Genomic DNA, 18,026 nt, shown 5'->3' on the forward strand with positions numbered 1-18,026 from the left:
TTATTAAAAGCAACAATTATGTAATTCTTCTTCTACTTCTTTCTCCCCTACTGTAACTAACAATACAAAATGTAACATAATCTGTTAATTAGTTAAGAGTTTCAATTAAATTTTTATCCATTACAGAATTAAAGTCTCCATTGAAACAATATAAATTGAGTCTTTTCTTTTTTTAAGTTATAAAATTCCTCATAAAGTTTTTGTAGCTTAGTGATATCGGTCTTCTAAATCCAGTAATTTAAATAAATTTCTGCTTTTTAATTATTAACATAAATAATATATATTACAATAATGAAATTAATTCTGTGCATTACAATAATTCAGTAAAATCAATAACGTTCAACAGTTCAACATAAATTTCGTACGTTACAACAATGCAAGCGAATCGTGTACGTTACAACAATGCAAGCGAATCGTGTACGTTACAACAATGCAAGCGAATCGTGTACGTTACAACAATGCAAGTGAATCGTGTACGTTACAACAATGCAAGCGAATCGTGTACGTTACAACAATGCAAGTGAATCGTGTACGTTACAACAATGCAAGCGAATCGTGTACGTTACAACAATGCTGGCGAATTATGTACATTACAACAGTGCTGACGAATTGTGTACATTATAACAGTGCTGACGAATTGTGTACATTATAACAGTGCTGACGAATTGTGTACATTACAACAATGCCGACGAATTGTGTACATTATTACAACAATTCTGACGAATTGTGTACATTACAGCAATGCCGACGAATTGTGTACATTATTACAACAATGCTGACGAATTGTGTACATTACAGCAATGCCGACGAATTGTGTACATTATTACAACAATGTTGACGAATTGTGTACATTACAACAATGCCGACGAATTGTGTACATTATTACAACAATGCTGACGAATTGTGTACATTACAACAATGCTGACGAATTGTGTACATTACAACAATGCTGACGAAATGTGTACGTTACAACAATGCCGACGAATTCTGTACATTACAATAATGCTGACGAATTGTGTACATTATTACAACAATGCTGACGAATTGTGTACATTACAACAATGCAAGCGAATCGTGTACTGTACGTTACAATAATAGAATTATATTTGCACCTTTCAACATCGAATCAAGGATTCTACGTATTTAACGACGTCTCTTAAATCCGTCGGACTTTTAACATCATTCTATACCTTTTTCTCGACTTAATTTTTATCCCTATAATATTTTAACTACAGAATCTAGTTTTTCCATATTTTTTCCCCAAAACGGTAAAGTAACAACAGCAATAATTCACTTCCAAATCTGCCAGCCGTCCACACTTTTACACACACACACACACACACACTCTCTCTCTCTCCACGCAAATGATAACGGAAAAATCGCAGCGTTACGAAGCGTAACCCGATACCCGCAGATTTATCCACCAGCGCGACGTTTCCGCCGATTATAAAATTTCAAATTATCAATAAACAAAACCGACGTCACACGGGCGGGGGTCGAGCCTTTTATAATTAAACATCGCGGCAAAATATAGCCTATATATAAAATATATATATAAAATTTTTTTTCTTCTTAAATCCAAAAATCGAAGTATATTCGATACCGCGCGGTGGTTTTATGTTGATAAGATTTTTCTTCGGTCGTGTAAGGGATGACATTTTTAGAGATTGCGACAAGAAATTTAATAACGCTACGAGATGGGGAGAGGCGAAGCGAGATGGGATATTCTATAACTTTACAATTCAGCCGTCGCTTGGCTACAAACTGTATTTATGTTCACACCAAGTCTATCCTTAATCTCCTGGACGGTTCCGGGTTCGGATTTCATGTACTAGTAATATTAAACATGGGATTTAAGTTCGCCACCCGTACCTCCCACCTACCTACTCAGATACATAGTCATAGCTATTTTTTCAGTTTTCTATTTCTTCAATATCCGGTTTCTTCAATTTATTATTCTTTTCGGCTCGTTATTTTTTTCCTCTCTCTCTCTCCTCTTCCTTGTGTGAAGTTTATGGAGTTAGCAAAATTAATTATCTTCATTTTATTACTTTTTTTTAAAGTTCTCTCGCGTGTCGCGAGTCGTTCTCGCTCGCTCTTCTGCGAGACTTGTTCTTTTTTTTTTTTTTTTTTAACGATTCGATTCGGTTACGTTTCGGCATTTCCGCATAAGTTTCGTACGTTACAACAATGGTTACGGTGGACGATTGCGGAGTGAAAATTTGTTTAAACTAAATTTCCTTTGTTTATTTTCTGGCGAGGATTAATTAGCGAGAGATAGTCGCCGCGATTTCTCACGCTACGAGGCAAAAGCTAAGAGAATTAAAGTTTTATCGCCGTTTACTATAATAAATTAATGAATTAACACGGTAAGAATTTCGGTGAATTTGTTTTGTTAATAGTTTTCAGTCCAAGCGGAGAATAAAATTCAAATCGTTCTGTTTTTCATAAATCGCGTGTCGTCGAGCGATTTTTTCTGTTTTAAAAAATATATGTGTATTTTCGCACTCGAAGTTAACTATGACGCTTACAGACGGATAATCGAGGGGATTTGAATAATTAAAAATCGAATTAAGCTGTGAGATAGCGACGAAAACGTATAAAAAGTCGCGTCGCGTCGCTCCGATTCCCGCGCGATCGATTTCCCTCGCTTCCTAATTTATTCCCTTACAACTTATTATCTTTTTCATTATCATTTTGTACCGGGGTATATTTAATTTCTTAACATCTTGCCGCGACATAATATCATCCGCCGAGGACACACCGTTCCATTAAGAGACATTAAAATGCCTTTTTTCTCCCCCCTTCCAAATCCGATTTATACTGTTTTTTTTTTTAATGCACGTGCCGTTCGAACGCATGCCCCGTGCACATGGAAATTGTTTTCCTAAGGGAGAGCCTCTTTTCTTCTATTTTTTTTTTTTCCGGCCGTACACGGGTGGACTCGGTGGAGAAAATAAGAAAATAAAAACACGCGATCAATTTCTCAACTGTCTCATCTATCATTCTAAAACACCTAACATTACTTTCTTGTATGTACAGGCCCTGGAACGTTACAAATGTCGAGGATGGAAACGTGGAAATCCAATCCTCGTACTCAGATCTACCTGCCGAAACAGCAGACGTCGTCATTTTTACTACCCTACGTTTACCTGAGGCACGTACCGCATCGGAGGATTCTTTCTAAGGTATTCCAGGTGAGTTTACCACGTTTCTTTCACTATTTTCTTTGTTGCTTTTAAGGCAAATTCGATTTTTTACGTTTCGTAAATGAACCCCGAATGTATTAAAAATCGGTAAAGGCGCAGAAAATTTAGTTCTAAGTGCACGTTTTCGGCTCTTTTCTACTATAATTAACCCTTTTCCTTGTTACCTCCCTTTCAAAGTAGACGAGTTCGAGTCTGATGGCCGGGTAATTTAAGTGTTTTTAATTATAAAAAACGCGATTTTTATTCATCCGATACCTACTTCATTTATTTTTTTGGAGGTTTTTAAGATTTTCGGGACAAACAAGGTGCTTACTTGCAAAATATCGAGATGTGTTTAGGTTTACGCAACCCCTGTTGGGCAAGACTTGCAAATTTATTCTTTGTTTATTACTCAAAAATTAAACTTCTAAGTATAGAATTTATACCTTAATTTAAGTAATTTCGTCACATCTGCCCGCATGCTGTGTTTGTTAATAATTCGAATTTGATATAGTCAATAGAAACGACATGGTTACACGCTCTGTACTCTTCTAAATTTAAGTTATCAGAAATCGTATACTGTAAAATTTAACTGTTTACTTAATTAGTTATTTTATAATTTATATTATTGTCGAAATGTATTGAAATGTACAGTACAAGTTATGCCTTACATTGTTGTCGAAATGTACAAATTTACGTTACACGTGGGTAATGAAATGTACAAGTTATGCTTTACATTGTTGTCGAAATGTACAGAAATTAGGTTACACGTGGGTAATGAAATGTACAAGTTATGCTTTACATTGTTGTCGAAATGTACAAATTTAGGTTACACGTGGGTACTGAAATGTAAAAGTTATGCTTTACATTGTTGTCGAAATGTACAGAAATTAGGTTACACGTGGGTACTGAAATGTACAAGTTATGCTTTACATTGTTGTCGAAATGTACAAATTTAGGTTACACGTGGGTACTGAAATGTAAAAGTTATGCTTTACATTGTTGTCGAAATGTACAAATTTAGGTTACACGTGGGTACTGAAATGTACAAGTTATGATTTACATTGTTGTCGAAATGTACAGAAATTAGGTTACACGTGGATACTGAAATGTACAAATTTGCTCTACATTGTCGAAATATACAAATTCTGGTTACGATTGTTGCCGAAATGTACAAATTACGCTGCACGTGGTTACCGAAATGTACAGATAATCCTTTACACGGTTGAAAGGTACAAAAATTAAATGTTTTTTCACATTTTAACAACAATATAAAGTCATTTTATTGTCGAAACGTGGGGAAATACGCTTAACGTTGTTATAATATACAAAAATCCATTAAATTTTACGAACTTAAATAAAATATAAAGCACCACGTTTTATATTCCGTCGGAACTATTATTTATAGTTTATATACTTCAGTAACAATATAAATTATCGCACTTTAGCTAAAATAGAAGGCATAAAATGTAATTTATAACTATTATTAAAGATTCATAGATTTAAGGAACGGGATTTAAGGCATCGTACGAAGCCTTTCGAACTCCAAAAAAATAAATAAATGCCCAATTAAAGGCGCATTAAAGCTTCCCGATTCGAGTCGTACTTAAAATCTTGACCTCCCACCCACCCCTAATTTAATAATATTCAAAATTATCCGCTTTTCGGTTCGAGTTTTCAAATTTTTCTCTACTCCCTCTCCCTTCAGGAAACACGCTAATGCTTTTACTGTCCGAGACAATTTTCTTTGATAAATGTTCCAACTCGGTGATACAATTCTTTTTATTGTTGGAAAAACGTTAATGAACACCATCTTATTACTTTTCTGGAGATATCGCGATCGTGCGGATGGGGAAAAAAAAGACCGTATCAGATGTGCCCTCCATTTAGCGATTCCTCCTCCGCTGTATTCGAGGTTCGAACGTGTCATTCCATTCCGATCCCCCCCGCTAACAGGAAGCGAATCGAAACTACATCCTGCGAAAGTGCGCCGCCCCGTGACGCGTGACGATTTCGATATTTTTAACGTGACACTTTATTAATAACAAGAAAAGAAAGAGAGGAAAAAAGAATTTATCGTCTCCGAGTGTCACGCGGATGCGTTAGATACGCGCGTGCACGCACCGTATTTCCGTGCCACCGTTTACTCTCGATTTATTTATTTATTTATTTATTATAATTTGCTCCCCCCAAATTTGAATGGTCCTAATTCGACGCGTCGTTAAGCACGCGGGGGAGGAGGGGAGGGGGAGAAGAATCGATTAACGTTACGCGTGAGATAATTGGTTTAAGACGTTTCTTTCGCGAAATTGGCGAAAAAATATTCTGGTATTTAATTAGTTGGCAGAGCGGCCTAACTTTCGACAAATTGCGTGTAATTCGGTACGTGTTACGCGGGGGGAGGGGGAGGAAAGTAAAGAAGAAAAAGCCACGTTTGCGGGACCGCCGGTTCTCACGTGCGTTCCGCTTTTCGACGAGAGGGAGGGGGGAAATCGTGACCGGGCCGCGCCACGCAAGCTATCAGCGAGATAATGATCGTGATGTTTTAGTGACGTACGCGGCAACGTGACGCGAATAACGAAAGGGAGCGGGAGAAGCCTTATCAATTAAATTGAACGATGGGGACGCGTTCGTTATTCAATCGAATTTGTCCCGTTTAATTCTGTAGTGTGCCCGTGTTGCTTAATTCGGTCACGTGATTTTCGTGTCACATTAATCTTCCCCGCCTTTTCTTTTAATGATCGAATCGAGAATTTGTGTGTAATGCTTAAAGCAGTACATATTGCTAGTCTCTCTACCTGCTCTTGCATTTTGGTGTAAGTTTACCAGAACCAAATAGTGTTTGCGGAGATAAATATGCATTTTTTTCAGTGCCTTAACGAATTAAGTGTCGTCTGTGATATTTCCACCCAATCGCAGTCTAAGTAACCTTCTATCTAGTAACACTTCCTTGTCTTTATAACCGGTAATATCTGTAGCTCCCCGTAACCTTCCATCCAGTAACACCTATAACCTAACATTCCCATAACTTGCCACCCAGTGTATGGCAGGTCACCAAAACAATCCTCCTAACTTGCCACCCACTAATGACTCCCAAAATCTCCAGTGATAATCCCAATTTTCCAATCTCCGAAACCATCCACCTGGCAACAATCTTTGAAAAGCCTCCCTTGTCCATTCATGACACTCAAAAAACAACCCCAAAAGTTATTCTTTGTCCCCCTTAACAAATCAGACTTTCCTCTCAAATTCTCTGATCCTCCAGCAGAAATCACCGAAGTAGCATTAATCCTATTGCGGCGCAACTACTCCGGACGGTATCGGTCGGGATCGATAGACCGTAAAATCCCGTGGCCTCGACTGAAAAAAAGACCGCAGCGTCCTTTCGGAATTTCGGCCCGCGCCGGATTCGTTTGCAAACACGCCCGACCGTACGAGAACGGGGATGAATGACGCCGCTCAAATTATTCCTCCCTTTGATTAATGGCCATTAAATTTAGATGACTGCACTCGAGGAGGATATCGACGAGATAAATTAGCTACAAAATGAAGTAGATGTGGGATAATTTAAAGATTATCTGATCAGACAAGACGCGGTTATGTATTTTACTTAGTGGCGGTAGCAGAATTTGTAATAGATTCGGTTAAATTTCATTTTCTTTTATTGCTGTTACCAATAGAAAGACACGAAATTGGCTCGATACATATTTACCTTTCTTTCACATTCATTACACTTTTTTTTCCTACTTGATTTATTATTTATTTAATTTCAATTTACTTTACAATGAAAATAAAATAAATTATTTATTCTCCTAAATGAAATCCGATATTATTATTTCTACTTTAATTTACCGGGCAAAAACAAGGAAGAAACAAAGCCAAAAATTACAAAATTTATGACAAATGTCACAAATTAATAATGTTATTAATAATTGATAATGTCGGATAAATAAGAGAAGAAACAGCGCACACCTTTTCTTCTCTTATTTACGCAACAAAACTGCATCGTTTTGGCGTAATCCCGTTGCCGCATTTGCCGTTCTCTTATCTGGACGACGCATTAATATTAATCATCTGAACTCGTTTGGAATTTATCATCGGTTCTTTTAATATTTTATCCTCTTAAATTTATTACGTTTCCGTTAATTTTGGAAGAATTAGATGAATATTTAATTCAAATTCTCTAAACAAAATCTGCATTTTAACTTTATTTTATTGTCTAAAATGTAGCCAACGTTCTGCTTATCACATAAATCTGAAGCTGGTATCGTGAATACCAAAATACAGTTGTGGTGAGAACAATGAACTTGTATAGAAGTATTAAACTGTCTGTTCTGTCCTCTACTTTCTTTTCTCGAGATAATATTTTATAGTTTTAATTAAAGTAATTAATTATTTATTGTTTACGGTACAAATTTTTGACTTTTGCAGTTCCTTTTACTTGTCGTTCTTATGGTGACCGTGGTCATCAACATCCTCTTCATCCTAGACACGAGCCGAAAGCTACAGGAGGAAGACTCTCTTTCTGGTACTATAATAACGAAATTCTAATAATTTTTTGTGAGAATTTTGAATTACAGTTAGTAATTCTTTGTACAGGAGACTCTCCCAGCCTGAGTGACAGCGAGAAAAGGCACAACAGTTTCAGACTTCAGGAGAGTCTGCCAAAAACGCTAACCATAGAGGCGCTCTCCAGCCAATCAAAAGTTTCCGTGTCCGTAGACGGAACCACGGTGGGTCGCTAATTTCGTGCCATACCTTCTCTTCCTCGTAAAATAATTAATTTTTTTAAAATTATTTTTTATTTTTCCAGATACTGGAAGACGCAGAAGATAACAAAGGAAGGGGGATACACGTGCTGGTCCTTAACCAAGCCACGGTAACTTAAGATTTATCCATGTAATAAACTAAATAAATAAGTGAAAAAGTCCGGGATTTTGATATTAATAATTTTATTAAAATCCGAACAAATAAAGTCCAACCGGTGAATATTTAAACATTTTCTCTCTCGCGCTTCTAACCGCATTCCTTTTCACAATAGAAAGTACTTATTTTCTCCACTTCTTCACTGTTCTAATTGCATTCCAACTGTGACTTAATCAGATTATTCACTAGCAGGACAGAAAGGGGGAGAGTAAGGAAGAAGGGGAAAAAAAAAAGGAACATTTAATGATATGCACCAGTAACTTAAGTCGAATCTTTAATTGGATAGGATAGCTTAACGGGAAGCGAGTACACATGGCAGATAATTTATGGGAAAGTCGTAGAAGGGAGTAAATTGACTATTCACCAAAAAATGTTCGCCTTTACTAAAAATGTCAATTCGAAATTTGGAAACAAAACAGTCACTTGATTAAATTTTATTAAGAACGCTAAAATTTCTTGGATGCTTAATTTCAAAATATTTCTTATCTTCTTTACTATGAACGTAACTTTCAAACTTATTCTTTTAATTGAGAGAGATACGAGAAAGGCATTAAAATTTTTTAAATATACACGCGCAAATGACATTTAGGCGTATTTGAATGGTCGTTTTGTGCGATAATTTAGACAGAAAACTTTGACGTGAAGCTATACAGATGTCTTTGCTTTTTGTATTGAGATAACACAAATCCAATTGTATTTTATTTAGTCTGAGAATCTCTTATATCTGAATATTAACTTGCAGGGAAGTGTCATGGCCCAAAGAATGTTTGACACTTACTCTCCTCACGAAGACGAAGCCATGTCGCTGTTCCTGAGTATGGTCTCGGATGGGAGAATACTCATCTTTACCATAAAAGTAATTTTGATTTTAAAGAATAAAAATTATATACAAAATATAAATATTATAAGAATGCTTTTTTTTTTATTAGGATGAAGGAACGTTTCAGATGAAACCGCCGGCTCGAGAATTACTTAAAAGGCTGGGGAGCAAAAAGGCTCACTTGATCACTTGGCGAGATATGTGGGCAATGGTGACGCAGAAGAGTGGTAATGATACATTTTCCTGCTATATTTGATCAAAAAACCTAATGAACTTACTCAGCCATTTTTAATTTATAATTTAAGGTAAAATGTATGGAGAACTGTACAGTAAGAGTCCGGAGTTTAATAGTTGGGGTGCGCCCGTTCTTCTGCGCGTGGAAGTACCGTTAGTTCCTGTAGAAGGTAATTACACATTTAAGAAATTTTGAATGTGTTAATTTATTAAATTATCCTGTAATAATTTATTCCGTATAGAGAGCGAGTGCGACTGGCCAGATACGGAAGAAAACCGCAGGAGGAGGGCATTTTGCAACCACATCGAAGGCTACGGTAGCGTGTGCAGTTGTACGGATCCTGCGCCATTATCATTTAATCCTGAAAACGTAAGTAATTTGGTATAAAGTTTTGTTTATATGCTCCCATTATGAACTCGCTTTGATCTATTCTTTAGGTTCCTGTTAATAGAGTGCACGATGTTCCCGTCGCAATAATTGCCAGTAATAGGCCACATTATTTATATAGGTCAGTCAAGACCATAATCTCTTCTGCATAATTAATTTACGCCTTTAATGTAATTCTAAAATTCGATTACAGAATGCTTAGATCTCTCCTCTCTGCGAATGGTGCTAATCCCGAGATGGTTACCGTGTTTATCGATGGTTACTTTGAGGTAATTTCACAGCAGAGTTTTTCGTTAGACTTGTAAACATTCCAACAGTCTTAAATTATCAAGTACGAAGTTAAATTTGTAAATTGAATTTATTTTACTTATCGGCAGGAACCTCTGGAAGTCACTAAGTTATTTGGTCTAAGAGGAATTCAGGTATTTGAATGACAAGTAAATAAATAGTTTAAATTGTCATCGATGTTAAAATTTAATCTTCTTTGTTAGCACACCCCAATCGGATTGAAAAATGCTCGCATATCTCAACACTACAAAGCTAGCCTGACGGCTACTTTTAATCTATTCCCCGTAAGTATTTCTAGATTATTTCCAAAACTCGGTTTGTTGAAAACAAACAAATTAATTAACCGTTTCTTTCCAGGAAGCAAAATACGCTATCATAATTGAAGAAGACTTGGACGTGTCTCCCGACTTCTTCAGGTATTGTTGTCGCTACTTTACCATTATTTAATTTTCAGCCAAATTAGTTTTAACAGTTAAACTACTTTAAAAAATAAAGACAAATTTAAAAGAAGAATTTAATTTTTATTTACTAAACACTGATTTGCATACATTCTATAGGCAATAAAGTTAGACATTGTTTTGTTTTTGGTTGATTTATCTTTGAAACTCGATTAAATGAAAGTAAATAAAGGTTTAAATCAATTGAACTTTCTATTTTCTCTCATCAATACACTTATTTTTAGTCAATAGTCACCACAATACGTCTTATCATGAGAAAGTTCATTCAAATTTAATCTGATCCCAGTTTCTTTTATAATGATTTAATAGCAGATTTTCACAGACCTTGATTCGATGAGATGCGACTGTCACAGTCTGAACCGTCAGATTTCAGCTCATTTTCACTGATTCATTTGACAATGCAACGAGATCAGAGTAGCGTTAGATCTCATTCTCACCACTATTATCGGAAACGAATCAATTTTCAAGTTATATTCCAGTGCATCATATAAATATCTAAAGTAAGGACGGCACAATTACCAAGTTAGCTAATTAACAATGAATAATTGTCTAATCATTCTGTTGAAATTGTGTGGTGGTGGGCTTGTTTGTACAATACACATGACACTAAGAAGGAGAGCTTCCTGGTTGGCTGTGTAATCGACTTAAAACTGATGCAACTGGATGTAAATAACAACTACACTTGTCAACTAAGCAGGATTCTTAAATTTAAAGGGCTCGGGCACTACACGCACTCTCTTCCTCTGTTCTCTTAACGTATCCAGCAGGTTGCCTCCAATTCTCGGGTGATCAGTATAACAAACCTAACCTGACCTAACCTCTCTGTAATAGTCAAGGTTTCCAACTGTCTGGTTTCAAACCGAACTGTTCGGTACGGTGGTTTTTATTACGTGTCTAATTGAGAGGTCAAACCAAACATCAGAGAATTTCATTCAAATAATATACTGTGATAATTTTCTAATAACTTAAGTGTTTCCAGTGGAATGACTTTTTGCCAATTACTCTGATTATTGGATTACTATCACTTAACTATTAATCGACACATCTCTAATCTAAATCATTGACAAATTTTTGGGTACGACAAAGTGTCAGCAGTAGTAGTATTGTATAAATCAGTCTTAAGGAACACCCCAATTGCAAAACGGATATGTCAATAATGTAGAAAAATTAGGACCCAATATACACTAGCATCATTTACTTTCACACAAAAAATTACAGTGAGTTACAAGTTAATTAATGATAAGTTTCAAGAAGTATGTTATGCATCTTTGTACTAATTGAACATCAGTGTACTTAGACAAATTTTATATGGCTGTATGTAACACAATGCTAAAAATTTATGTATCTAACCATTTAAAAGATACAAGTGGCTATGAATGTTTCAGTTCCATTATAAATTTAATGAGTCTCCATCATATATGCCAAACTGTGTCATGACAAGAGCCACATATTACATGTTAGGAATGCAAGAGCCACATTCTCTATAATAGATTTGTGTATTTAAATATATCTTAGCCACAGTAAGGGTTTAGAAGAGCCAAGTGCTGCTTGTGAGCTGCAATTTGACCACTATAGATATACGATTGTCATTAAATGGTGCATACCCATTTAACGCTCGGTCATTTATACTTGCCAATGATATATTAACCATTATCTAAGTAATAAATAAGTCAGGTTCAATAGAAATAGCATCTCTAATACAGAAATAATTCTATATAAATTTTAAATTTTAATCTTAATTATTCCCTCTCAGTTATTTTAGCCAACTTCTACGGCTACTGGAAGAGGACGATTCTATTTATTGCATATCTGCCTGGAACGATCAGGTACAAAATCCAACTCGGATTAATGTAAATCTATATCTTTATAACATTATCGTGTTTTTAATTGCTAAAACTGTTCTACGATTTGATTTAACAGGGTTACGAACACACCAGCGAAGATCCTAGTCTATTGTACCGAGTGGAAACCATGCCCGGTTTGGGATGGATACTCAAACGTTCTCTCTATAAAGAAGAATTGGAACCGAGATGGCCGACACCAGAAAAAGTAATTAGTTTAATCCTCGGTAAATGACTTTCTCTTAAAAGTCTAAACCATGCCTTTTTCATTTCAGTTGTGGGATTGGGACATGTGGATGAGATTGCCCGACGTTAGGAAGGGAAGAGAATGTATCGTTCCTGACGTGTCTCGTACATATCACTTCGGTTCTTCCGGACTGAATATGAACTCTTACTTTCAGGATGTCTATTTTAAAAAGCATTCGTTTAATACTCAACCACACGTGGAAATGAAAAATATAGACACGTAAGAGGGATTTTTATAATATTTTTTCATTTTTATTTTAAGCCAGTTACAATGTAGAACTGTAAAACAGACGGAGGTGCGCACACGCTATTTTTTATATAGTTGCTGCATTTATTGTAACAATAGTGTGAGGAATCAGAGTTGTCAGACAGAAAACATCCTGGTTTCAAGAGACCTGGCATCACAAGGAGTATTGATGCTATACAATAATGTATAGTTGTATATTACTCACAACACTGCAAATATCTCAAACACTTGTCACTAGTAAATTCTCTGTCTTTGGTATTATTCTTTGTTTGGACATCCTATTTGTTTCTGAACTGAAAAAACACCTTTAGGCTATGCTTCCAGTCTGGTGAGAAATCCAAGAAGAGATGAACATTGACTATATTTATTACCAAGACTTTGATTCTTTAATTTATCATATCTGTTTCACGATACATGTAAGATTACTTGAGATATATCAATGTTGAGCAAAACTGCATCGTTTTGGCATAATCCCGTTGCCGCATTTGCCGTTCTCTTATCTGGACGACGCATTAATATTAATCATCTGAACTCGTTTGGAATTTATCATCGGTTCTTTTAATATTTTATCCTCTTAAATTTATTACGTTTCCGTTAATTTTGGAAGNCATTGACTATATTTATTACCAAGACTTTGATTCTTTAATTTATCATATCTGTTTCACGATACATGTAAGATTACTTGAGATATATCAATGTTGAGAAAGTACATCGGCCCATATTGATCAAAGCAGTACATTTGAAATTGTTAATACATAAGTTATGTATTCTGCATGCTCGGGTATAAAATCAAAATGTCTTTCTTCATTGTAGCAAGTAATTCTAATAAAATACATTGGCAATATTATCTGGTATGTAGCAATATCTAAGGGTAAAAATGGAGTGGTTTTTGTTGAATCGACTATTAACTCAATGTATTGTTCAGGCGGAAGTATCTTTTCTCGTCCTTTCCTTATATTGTACGATTCCAATGCAAGTTTGGTCTGTCGTTAGCGGAAAAAGTAGCCGTATGTTCTTTAGAATACCATTATCGACCCGGATCCTTGCAATTTTTCATGTGAAGTGCAGGTTGTGTTATTATTCTGCCTTCCTCACCAATACTTGTAAATATATAATTATAACACTAATAGTTAACCAAATCAAAGGAATCCTTGATATACACAGTGCACTGTAACAAGCCAACAACTGCCTTCTTACAATTTTCATTTTATAATGTGACGTGACTTTACTCCCACATCTGTTTCAGGGTTATGTAAAAACAATGTCATTCCATTCCTTGTGTAGCTTCAGTCTCACGTTGTTATTAATTCTAATGTTTTCCTGTATTTTCAGAATATCTGTGTGTTCCCGTAGTCTTCTGTTTGATTGTTTTCTGTCAGAATACTCTTAACGCTATCTTTTAAAATTTCACAATCTTCGATATTGCAATGTTGTGCCATTGATGATGATATTAAAAGTTTTCTTTTTTATATATAAAGATATATTAGATTTGAAATGTATAACTATACTGGTAACACATTCCTTAACATACTTTTTAAATACAGTTGTCCCTCGATAGTCCGACGTTTTTTAATCTGACATGCTCAGTAGTCCAACGCACCTCCCGTCAAGGTACCCGTCCTTGTTACGTGTCTGCTTGCACAGAAGCATGTCGCGATGTGAATCTCCCCATCCAATTCTTACTCGATCACACATTTCGTGTGTTTTATGTGAGCAGTTCTGTTCGAACAGTTGGAGTAGAGAATATTGTAAGTTACTGCTAGCAAAACAATGCGAAATATGTAATTATTTTCGGTAATCCGACACTCCTTTGGTCCCATACCTGTCGGATTATCGAGGGACAACTGTAATAATTTACTATTTTATCTAACTATAGTAAGTTCTAAATAATTCACACTATTATCTACTTCTTTTTCACATTGAAATTGAACATTTTTATTTATTAAATTTATTTGTTTAATGAAAGAGTCAATATCTAGTATGCTTTTATGGTGGACGATGAAACGGTCATCTACATGTCTTTAATAACTTATTATACCTCTGGGTTTTTTGATTTTTTGATCAATTACGATCATGCACAACTCTGCTGGATCCTATTGGAATACCTTCCGATTGTCGATAATATTTTCCTTGAAATTCAAAAAAGTTGTTATTTAACACCAAATTTACCAATTGTTTAACCCAATCTGGGCTCTTCACATAGGACAGTGAATTTCAAATTAATTCTAAATTTATTGTGGGATACATATTCTTAATATCTAGTGATTCTATTGTTTAGTTTTCCTTCATTACAATAGCTTTCATGTTTTTTTAAGAATTGGTCGGTGTTTGTAATACTATACTCAGATACAGGTAATTTATTTAACTCTTTATGTTGTTATAAGTATGTTTAGTCTTGACTATTGTTTGTTTTACTTTATCAGCCTTTGTCAATATTAGATTGAATTTCTTGAAACTCATGATTTATTAAACCTGCTCCTAAATCTTCCGCAGTTTTTCTCATATTTAAAAGGGTGGGTCCATTAAAATCGAATCTCAAAATCAGACTATCTCTTATACCAGGTAGGATCTCTACATCAGTATGATTAAGTACCAATTTGTTTTTCCACTGTTCTTTATTTGAAATTAAAGGGTAACTTAACTTAACTTTCTAGTTTTTTAATTTTATATTTTTTAGACTTAATCAAGGATTTTAATAGTACCAACTTAGCAAACATATACATATTATACAGTATATGTGTGTTTGTAAGCTGATGACGGGTCCTTGTACCCAAAATGCATCCTTTCCTAAGTTTGAAGGTGATTATTAATTTAAAGACTAATTTTTTTTTGTAAAAGATCTGGTCTAATTTTCGGTCGGCCTTGGTGTGATAAGCCCTCCAAATTGTTAAAATCCTAGTTATCAGGCTATCTAATACCCCGTTCGCACACAATCCACGACTCACTTCAATCTCGATTTACCCACAATCTGGATTGTGACTGTCACCAGTGGAACGTCGTGCTGTTCGCACAGGTAACTCGCTTGAGAAGAACCCGGCTATTACACGCGATGATAAAATTGACATAACTACGCGGTAAGTCACGAACACCAACAAACAAAATGGAAGTTTTGGTTAGAAATAAATACTTTTTCTTGCCGTATATCTAATAATAGACAGATGTCATCGTCTCTCCAGATGTCTTTTTTATTTTTCTGTCGATAGCCAGAACGTGTTCAGCAGCCATCTTGTATTTCCTCACGCGCATGGGATTGTGGGATCTCTCTTATGACTGGATCTAGTTTCGAGAACTCTCTCCAGTCAATCGCGATATAGCCTCGTTTCAGTCGAGATTGAAACGGTCGAGAGCGTTCGCACCACGGAACTCTCTCCGACCTTAGTCACAATCTAGATCGAAATGCTCGGTGCAAATGGGGTATAACACTATCTAAAGTCATGGGCTAAAAGTATTATTATTATTTCAAGAGAATATGTTTAATCTCCAACTTTCTCTAAAGTCCAGTGGTTGAGGAGACAAAAACCACCAAACACTGGATGTTGGTTATAGGTTCACATCTTACCAACGGGCTGCCCTGGGGTCTTCTACATTTTCTTTGCATGTAACATCTGAATACGGGCCAGTTTCCCAGTCTTCCTGGAAGGCATCCCTTGATAGATAATGTGTGTTGCATTGCCATATTCCATCAGTCCAATCCAATTTTTTCATACGTTTTGTTTTCAAAATTCTTTCGGTCGGCACAAACCCTCGCAACTAATGAATGTACTAGTGGAGATGACTACTAGTATGATCATTTTGTCTACTCATCTTTAACGTTTGTATATGTAATATTAAAATAAAAATTGTTAAATTATGCATTAAAAATCCATTATTATTCTTTTAGGTTGAAGAAAGATAATTACGAGCAAATGATTCACGATTTACTCAGGTAAGTCCGAAATCTCATATTGTACATATCTGTAATCGGAATATATATCAATATTTTTTTATTTTTTTAAATAGAAAAGCAATTGTGTTGGATCATAGCAAGTCACCTTGCGAAGAAAATTTTGTACCGGATACTAAGGTAAGAATGTTACTGGAAATTGAAGTTATATTGCTGTTCAGGGCACGTCCCGTATTGCTCGATATTTGCCGGATATTATGGCAACACTTGGAATGAAGTAACGACAAGTAGAAAGGAAGCATCTTTTTAACTTGGGAGTTGCAAAGGATGCAATAAATTGCATCCTTTGCAACTCCCAAGTATCCTCCTTCATAAAATGGCATGATACTATGTAACAGTGTGTCATTTTCTTGTTTTTTTTTTTGGAACTTGGTTCAAGTTAATACATTCCTAAACTTATGATGTGCAATCTTTCTTCTTTATATAGGGAGAAGTCTATGTTATGTTCATAAAGATGAGTGGTCCCAGAGATTTCACCACTTGGTTACAAGTCGCTAAAGTATGTTTTGCCGTACAATTCGTTCGTTATTAAATATTCTTTTCGACTAATTTGCGTAAATTTTTTACAGTGTTTTAAAGTTTGGGATTTAGATGCCAGGGGATATCACAAGGTAAGTCTAATATATTTGCATAAGAATTAGAGATGCATTTTAAGAGAGACAGAAGATAATTGTATTTGCAGAGTATGTGGCGATTATTTATGAAAGGAAACCAGCTACTGGTGGTCGGCGTACCCAACTCCCCGTATTCGTGAGTAATTTTCTCTAACATTCTAGCCCGTAATTAAACTTTTAACTTAAAATGCCTCGTTTCAGGTCCTTCAAACCTGCCAGAGTGACCCCCATATACCTGGAAAATCAGAAAGTCGACAAGGATCATCTACGGTAGTGAATTAAGACAGCATACTGTAGGGTCGTCGTTTAGCATAGAAAAAAACTCCGGCGTAGGGCGTCGGTGCCGGACGGGTCCGAGTGCAGCAAACAGTGCTAGTTATCCTAATCTCGTCTGTACGTGCCAAGTTAGAGTTCGGTGCAGACGGCCCATGCTACGACTGTGCCATACCGAGAAACGTTCCGACGGGCGATGCCATCTCGACTCCCGTCGCTCGGCAGAACGAAAGGTCAACCGCCGCCACCTCCGATCCAGTCAGACGGCAGAAGCGAACTGTGCCATAAGTGCGGGTCGGATTTCGAATGTCGCCGCGGGCATCGCTTACGGAATTTACCACCCTCTTTTTGATAAAAGTGTCATATTTATTATATAAAAATCCTCCACGGTCTGTATATAATCCCGATTAATGTAATTTGTATGTATATAGAAACACATTTTTCTCCATTCAAGCATTGTCGTGATACGGTGATACCTAGATTAGCGGGTCTATTGTCGAGCTCACTAAAACTGTAATTTGCAGCTTGTGTAATATATAAAAAAAGAATCTTTCAAAATC

At 35.8% G+C, this 18,026-nt stretch overlaps 1 protein-coding gene across 1 annotated transcript; it reads left to right on the forward strand.

The window, feature by feature from the left end:
* The first annotated feature begins 351 nt into the window (after positions 1 to 351).
* LOC111626849 (protein O-linked-mannose beta-1,2-N-acetylglucosaminyltransferase 1-like) lies at positions 352 to 18,025 on the forward strand. Its single transcript, XM_023370369.1, has 23 exons — positions 352 to 557; positions 3,043 to 3,197; positions 7,620 to 7,716; positions 7,788 to 7,921; positions 8,002 to 8,067; positions 8,857 to 8,970; positions 9,044 to 9,161; positions 9,240 to 9,338; positions 9,411 to 9,538; positions 9,607 to 9,677; positions 9,750 to 9,825; positions 9,934 to 9,978; positions 10,048 to 10,128; positions 10,202 to 10,260; positions 12,056 to 12,128; positions 12,223 to 12,351; positions 12,419 to 12,609; positions 16,517 to 16,561; positions 16,636 to 16,699; positions 17,007 to 17,078; positions 17,149 to 17,190; positions 17,262 to 17,329; positions 17,395 to 18,025. Exons 1-23 carry the CDS (start codon positions 431 to 433, stop codon positions 17,465 to 17,467), a joined length of 2,127 nt encoding a protein of 708 aa, XP_023226137.1. The 5' UTR covers positions 352 to 430; the 3' UTR covers positions 17,468 to 18,025.
* Position 18,026: the final 1 nt, after the last annotated feature.

Source organism: Centruroides sculpturatus, unplaced genomic scaffold (genome assembly GCF_000671375.1).
Source record: "Centruroides sculpturatus isolate CEXI.00-Female unplaced genomic scaffold, Cexi_2.0 scaffold547, whole genome shotgun sequence".
Taxonomy (NCBI): Eukaryota; Metazoa; Arthropoda; class Arachnida; order Scorpiones; family Buthidae; genus Centruroides; species Centruroides sculpturatus.